The following is an 8,030-nucleotide window of genomic DNA, read 5'->3' on the forward strand; positions in this document are numbered from 1 at the left end:
TTATGTACATTCGTTTTTGTTGCCTGCCACTTGACGAGTTGGATGACTTTTAGCAGAGCCAAAAACCAACTAAGAAACCTCTAAACAATAAATCAACTATAGGTCTATTATCTTTAAGCCTTGGTCTATACAATGCTTGAAAATGAAATATACCATAAACTTCTTTGCAGCCTGTCAATATTTTAAACTGTGATATATAAGCATGGCTGACCAGAAATAACAATTTTCAAATTAAGCACTATTAATGTTTATTATATTTTCTTTCACTAAAAAATAATTATATAATAAGTACATACTAATTAGTAAACAGTTAAGGCTAGATTTTTCTTATACCTTGTTTCAAAGTAAGTCTTTTCAGGAGCCAATAGGTCTCATAATCGCTTGGCTTATCCCCAGTTTCTGTAATGTGAAGCGAATGAAGGTGATACTTTAAAAGGTTACTCCCAGCAATTAATACGGCTAGCTAGACAGAGCAACGCAGATATAGTGCCTGGCTAAATAACCTAAGCAAAATGCTAAGCAAGAAAATGGAAACCCTGACCTCTAGTTCTTATTTAGGGAGGTGCCAAAGGGGCAAGATTAGTACAGAATAAATACAATATTTGTTTTTGTGATGGCAGGTGCGCTTACAAGCCAAATATATAATTTATTTTTTATTAAAATCATTATTGTGGGAGTGGGTTCCTGAAACAAGGTATAAAAAAAATCACACCTAATGCATGTAATTCCTTCACTAGAGAATGCCATCCAAATCTTGTAACTCTTCTTTGTGTTTTTATATAGTAAACTAATTAAAGGTCAAAATATGTCTCCCCCTCCAATTAAAAGACCACTTTTCTATGTTCCCATATTAACTAATGTCTTTTATCTTTATTATTGTAATTAGAGACCAAAAGCTGCTAACGATCATGGAAATGCTGGTTCAAAAGTAGTCTTTAATTGGAGAGACATGTAGTACATAAAAACTTATTTTCTTGTTATAATTTCATTATTTACTTTTCTACTACCTCTGCCCAGGGGTAGCAAATATTCTTGGGTGTAATGTGACCTCACTGACACCAAACTACCTTGTGCATACTAATCAATTGAAATGATTCGCAATAGCATAGGCATAAATGCTTCTGTAGGAAATAGCATCTGTGATTTTCTTTTAGAAAGCCACATTCTTTAATTTAGTTTTTTATCAGAATAAATTTAGATTAAACAAGAGCAACCTCTCGCCTGTCCGTGCGTTCCTCCACGTTTAAATACGGTACAGGTGCATGTTATTATATTGGATTTTGTAGAAGAGCTAATAAGAAATTTCAAATAATTAGAATGTGTGATTGAAATATGAATTTTTTTTTTTTTTTTTAAATTGTATACCAAGATGCGATTTAAACTCACAATCTTAAGTTCTTTAGAACACATCCTTAACCGTGCCATTCATGCGACGTGCCCTATTAGTAGTAATGTGCATTCCTTGCTGAAACCCCTGTTTTGTTTTGTAGGTGTAGGGGGAACCCTCGGGTCTAAAAAGGGCTGTGAAAGTTTGTTGGAAATCACCTCTAGTTTATGTGTACAAAATTTCCTGCCTGTCCGTTCAAAACTGGCGATGCTGGATGCTTTCAAAGCTCTGGTAACAAGCACAAAAACAAAAACAGCAGGGAGGCTCTGGGGTCAGCACCTTGCGCGTACCCAGAAATAGTTATTGTTACAAAAAGTGGTGGCAGATGCAACAGTGAATTCTTGTCGTAGGTATTTAAGTAAAAATCAATCCTTATGTGCTATGTCGTTGTTGTATCTGAGAATGTTTTATCTAGTAACTTTTTTCTCAACAGCATGAAAAAAATTTTTTTTAAATGATTTTAGTAATTATTATTAGTATGAGCATGCATGTGTATACTCCTTTTTTTCAGCTAACCCAAAAAACCTAATTTGTATTTGTATTTATTTTTTTTTTAACATGTTTTATTTATAAGAGATTTTAAGTAACTTGCTGCATTTTTCTGTATCAAACAACTAGGTCAGTCATTCTAGCTTAGATAATTCATTTTCTGCATTTAAAATCAACATTTTTTCCTCTTCAAGCCTGGCTTCCTTAAAATCGCTACACTGTAGCTACAGTGTTTTCAGTGCAATTGTTGCATTGCTTAGAAGTCCCTGATGCAGTCGGGACGGCTCCTGGATTCAACTGACCATCAGCATCACTGAAAGCTGTCGGTGATAGCGTGTAGCGATTGTATGGAAGCAAGGCTTCACTGTGTACATTTGGTCCTCTTTTCCGTCTTCATCCCATATCCACCCAACTTTTCTCTTTTTTCTGTAAACGTGTTCAAACTATTCTCATCCCTATTTCGTTGTTTAATAATCTTGCATTTTTTGTCTTTCTATACAGAAACAAGGTCCATCCTCAAAGAAACGGCTATGCGTAAGACTTTTTAAATATTTTTCTTTTGAATATTTTCACTTCAAGCTGCAGTTATGAGTCATATTAATCATCAGCAAAGCAATGGTCCTATCCACTAAGCCTTCTCTTGGATATTTTGGCCAAGGTCCCACAAAACAAGGGCGAAATCATACGCAAACACATGCATTTGCGAGATAAGTGCATAGTCCTTGTCCTGCTCTGATTGGTCAGTAAGATCTACTGACAGGCCAGTAAGGTCTATTGATCAGAAATTATAAAAACAAAGCATCTTAATTATTTGTGAATTTGATGCACTGTTTACTATGCAACTTGTTTCTTTGGGTTAGAACTGATTTTCCTTATGAAAAATGATTATAATCACAGCCAGATGGAAAAGTGTGGCTTTAATAATGTGGAACTCCTGGATGTTTAGATTTTCATCATAATTGACAGGATTAATGCAGGCCCACATTAAATAACCAAGTGATGACTTAAAACTGCAGCTTTAATTTAATACCATACTTAAAGATTATTGTCCCCTGAAAAATGACAAAAAGTCATAAAAAATAATTTTGAAATTAGCTTGCTCATTTTGCAGTAACATACAAATTAACTTGAGCATAGAAATTATTGAATTAAAAAAATGTGTACCATGATTTTTTATTGGATAATGATAAACAAGTAATAAAACACTTCCTGTAACTGAAGTGTTTGTATTATTTTTCACTGTAAAATTATAAGAAAATATTTTTTTTAATACAGTACATTAATTTCTATGTTCAAGTTGATAATTTTTATGTTAATTCAAAATGAGAAAGTTTTCGGGTGGTGATTCCAAAAACCTTCATGGACTACTTTTTAACCACTGTATGTTCAGTTCTACTATCTTTTAACAGATGGTCGGTGTCGGGTCCTAAAAAACAAGGGCATTGCTAGCCAAAGAGGGTTGGCGGGCCGCACACATAGGGCTTTCAATAAAGTTAAAAAATAAAAAAAACAACCAACACAACAAATTACAGTATTACAATATACACATGAGCTTGCAGTGTGTAGTGTATGCTATGTTTGTAATATTTCTGGTTTACCTCTGCTGTAGTATCCTCTATCTTCACACCAGGTTAACATTTATTTTTTCTGACTGCTTTGCTTTCTACTTTTCCATTGAAGATCAACGTGTTTGCCTTACCTGGTTTGGCTTCTGCTGTAGTTCAACCAAATTTATCACTCTCGGTTTGCCTCTGTATTTTATTGTCAGGTTCTCCTGAAGATAGTTTTTCTTTGCCTCCTTCCAAACCTAATCCTCTTCCGTTCTCCTTGACATTGTGTCTTGATTGTGGTGCTCTCTACCCAGATGTATCTTCTGATGTGCAGTGACGTGATTGGTGTGCACAGGATCACCAGCCTGGCATCCTACAGGCATGCTTCCAAAATGCCAGCTCTTTCATTCCCACAGTCCATCCCAAGATCCTGTCCACCCCACTGCTGATGTTGAAGCCTGGGATAGGCAACAGCAATATGTAGCCTTGCATAGATCCTACAGCGATGCCACGGTCACCATGTACGAGACAGTTGATACTGATGATAGAGGAACAAAGGAATCACTTCCAATATCTATACCAGTTACATACAATGAAACACAACAACTGCTGCAACCACCAACCTAATTTTGATGAAGATACTTAAAAATTTTGGCTGTATATATGTAATGCTTTTTGCTTTTTCATTCTACTTATTTTGTGTCTCTAGCTCTGCTTGTTAATTTTCTTAATAGTGCATAGGAATAGTTGAATCCGTTCGATCATTTTTTATTTTACATTGCATGAAAGTCAAACACATGCACAATCAAATACAAAACAGACAAATATTTTCTACCTTTAATTTTCATCCTTAATTTGAAGACGCTAGTAGATCTATTTTGTTCATTTTTATGAGTAATGTTCTGTTTTTAGCTCTGAATATGAGCTCTAGAAACACATGGCTGATTGATTAATAGATCTTTTTTGTATGGGCGATTAATAAATCTTTTTTGTATGGGTGGCCGTTTAAGCCGATATGCTCCACTGCCTCAAATATACTGCCCTCATCGGAGCTTTTGAGATTGCTAGAAGTTTTTTATACTATAAAGTTTTTAATTTAATTGATATTAAGATGATTGTTGTTTTTATTCTTATTATTATGCGAGTTTGCATCAGGAAAATATCATAGGAGTGATGTTTTGCCCTACCTGAGTATTCAGTACAATAACACGTCAGGTAGGGCAAAACATCACTCCTATCTTTTTATTCTTATTATTAACACAATTTTTCAATGCCACTTAAATATCATAACATTTTTTCAATTTTTTGTTTATTAGGTAGATGAATGAAGACAGGAAATAATATACAAAAAGTTCATTGATGAATTGCTGATTATGATTGACTAGCCATTTGATATGTTGTTCTCACCTACATTTAACCACAGAGAATTATTGATAAACATTTTACTACAAGTCAAATTGTAGTTGGCAAGAGGGTTGAATGCTGCTTGATGAATTGTTTTAATTGCTTTATAATTTAATTGTTGTTGGTGTAGGCATAAAATAATAGTTAAGATAACCAGGCATGTGTTATATGGGTATTTTAAATAACTTGATCCTCACTTTCAGATCCAGAAATTAAAAAGTAGGGGGTATATGATTACTTTGTACAGTAAAAACAAAGAATTTGGGTTGTTGCAATATAAGGGAATGAAGAAATATGTTTTTTTGTGTTTGTGAATGTATTGCTGTGAGATAATGTGTGATGTTCATACAACCATAAAGAACTGAAGCTTAGCTAGAAAACATCCATTGACCAGGAAACACTGAAACTTGTAATGCAAAAGGCACCGTATAAATTCCTATATTTTGATTTATAGGGATTAGTTGTGAAAGCGATGCGTAGACTCATCTATATGTAGATGTGGGCCAGTAACTTAAGAAGCTTGGCACACACTGTGTCTGATGGGAGTGTTTTCAACAGACTTTGACTGCTTGGGGCATGTGCTCGTGCCTCGGAAAAATTTCTTGGCCAATCATTAGCGAATACAGAGTGATTCCTCCATAGTGTGTGTGTGTGCGAGTGTGGCTTCAGAATGCAGTGTACGCATATATCTAAAACGAGAATACACAAGAATCACTTGCTTTTAACTTGTTAGCATGTTGCAGTTCACTTTTGCACATAGGCCCCTCCATTCTCCACTGTAATCCACATCCAGTTTCACCACTAAAGTATGCGATTTAATCTCTAGAACTTTGGTATTATTTGGGGACAGGTCCCAATCTTGAGAAAAGGGGTTAATCTTGTTGGAAAAGGCTAATAGATTCAAAATCTAAGATCCCTTTTTATATTTCGTCAGTCGGTGTGTATTAACCAGCACTGCCAGCAGGGATATTTTTATTTTAATTCAGTACAGTAAAACAATTATTGAGAAACTTTTGAAGCAACAAAGGGGGTGCTACAGCAGCTCCCTTACTAAAGCAATGTACAGTAGATAAGTTACAGGTCCTCTTAGTATAATTATCAAATAAATAATATAGTAATAGACATAATCACCTTGATTAATAATGCATTTAAATGCTGCCTTTAATAGTATATAATAAAAATATTTTATATATAAAATTTACCAAATTCGAAACCAAATGTTTGAAAAATAGATGACATTGAAAATGGATTTAAATGTGAATAATATATGCTTTATGATGTACATACTTGTGCGAAAAAAGCTTGGTGGATTAGTCAAGCGTCTGCCTCACTGTGGCATGTGCAGACCCCATTACTAATTCCTATATAAGACCGCAGTGTATTATGAGCACCCCGATAGTTAAGTCCAGGAACCGTCCTGATGGTTACTTCTATGCCTTGCCATCTGAGTGTGTGCATAGTGATGTTGTGATCAGAATTGTAACCTATGGCTTTATGCTCAGTTATAATATTAGATAATTTGAAATGTTTTTATTCATTCACATATAATAAATTTAAAACCAATACTGTACATTCAACCTGTTGCTTAATGTCAATTTTTAAATCAAAGTATTTAAGTAATAAACAACAGTTTATATTTGTGTAAGTAATGTTAAGCATTTAACTTCCCTTGCTTCTTGCCAATTTTTGAAACTTTTATTTATCTTTCTTATAAACTAACTCCAGATCTAATGGGTATGTCTTTTATTAAGCTTCTTAACAGTTTTTCTTATACAATTGAGTGAAATGTTTTAATTATGTAAAATTGTTTGGCCATGTACATAATTTTATGTATGGCTTAAAAATGCAACAAATAATCTTTGTATAACAAATCTGTGTTTAAAGTATAAATTTAGACATTTCTGTTGGGTTTTAGGATAATTCTTTTGTTAAGTTTCTTAGAAAATAAAATAAAATGTTATTGGTGAATGTGAAATAAGATGCTTAAATGCTTCAAATTTATATAATTAGGAAGAAATATACATATCTTTGGAGATTTCAAGGCAGCAGATGGCTAATAAAAATAAAGAAAAACTTTTATTTTTTTACTGAATTTTCCACTAATTGGCCAAAAATAAAATTTTATTATTATTCAAAATCAATATTTGCAGTCAGCGGGTTCGCTAAACAAGGTATAAAAAAAGTCTCGCCTTGAGAGAACTATATCTATTGAAACAGTGGCGGATCGAGTGGTGGAAACTAACCAGTGTGCCAACCAGTGCCACCAAGAGGAGGGGGAGGGGGCAGGATGGGAAGATTCCCAGGGCCCAAGCTTACCAGGGGCCCATAGAAATTGCAGGTAGCATTTTTTTTTCACAATATTTTTTTCAAAAATTATAATTACTATCATGGGCTCTCAATAATGGCATGGGTCCCCTAATAATGGACCCCCTCCAGATTGACAGAGCGCCTATAACTGGGGCCCACACCAATCCTTGCCCGTTACAGTTCCCCCTCTTGGCGGCCCTGGTGACGTTTAGTGAAGAGATTAAAATGGCTAAGACTCAAGAGCTTCTAGGTAGCTATGCCCCAGATATCTGCAATAGGTAATAAGGGGTTCAACGCTAACCTTTCCCCATAGGTCCTAGATTGGTACCATCTTGAATCCACCTCTGTGGAAATATAGTATAAATAGAATGTTGCAATCTTCTAAACATTCCTTTTTTTTTTATAAAGGGTTTCCTTGCATATTTTTGTCAATATATTAGGTAGTTCTAAAGAGGCTTTACTTTTTTACACAGATGTATATGTATACAAATTAATTAGCTATGTGAAATTCTGCGATCTGCATTTGTTTTTAAGACTGAATTCATTGTAGGAATTGTATGTACTGTAGTTGAATTTACACTTTTTTTTTGTCACATTCCACCTAGTGTTATGTGCACATTGCAGTTGATTTTAAGGTGTATGAAAAATACAGCTAAATAATAATAGTTTTAGTGTTTATCAGATATTAAAGATGAAATCACTTTCTTTTCTTTTGTCTGGTAGTGTGTTCATTTTGGTAGTCAGTAAATAGGAAATGGCAAAACACACCGTTTGTCGCAATTTCTAATTTTGCACAAACACCCAAAATGTTAAAGAATCAGAATTTTGAACATTTTCAGGTTTTTGCATTTTATAAAAGAAGATATATTGAAGAAAATTTCTGCAAAATATCA

At 34.0% G+C, this 8,030-nt stretch overlaps 1 protein-coding gene across 7 annotated transcripts in view; it reads left to right on the forward strand.

Annotated features, from left to right (window-relative positions):
* Window positions 1-5,125, forward strand: part of LOC117121328 (prominin-1-A-like) — a 60,659-nt gene extending 55,534 nt beyond the window's left edge. For 3 of the 7 annotated variants that reach the window (XM_033266476.1, XM_033266478.1, XM_033266477.1), the window contains 3 exons: window positions 2,378-2,410; window positions 3,843-4,091; window positions 4,743-5,125. In XM_033266476.1, coding sequence (XP_033122367.1) covers window positions 2,378-2,410; window positions 3,843-4,053 — 244 coding nt within the window. In that variant the 3' untranslated portion in view covers window positions 4,054-4,091; window positions 4,743-5,125. Of the gene's footprint in view, window positions 1-2,377; window positions 2,411-3,842; window positions 4,092-4,742 lie in introns of those variants that run through there. The other 4 variants (XM_033266480.1, XM_033266479.1, XM_033266482.1 and 1 more) reach the window with 2 other exon arrangements.
* The last annotated feature ends 2,905 nt before the right edge of the window (window positions 5,126-8,030 follow it).

This window comes from Anneissia japonica, unplaced genomic scaffold, assembly GCF_011630105.1.
Source record: "Anneissia japonica isolate Jap-2015-1 unplaced genomic scaffold, ASM1163010v1 scaffold21_len1647178_cov195, whole genome shotgun sequence".
NCBI classification, from domain to species: domain Eukaryota; kingdom Metazoa; phylum Echinodermata; class Crinoidea; order Comatulida; family Comatulidae; genus Anneissia; species Anneissia japonica.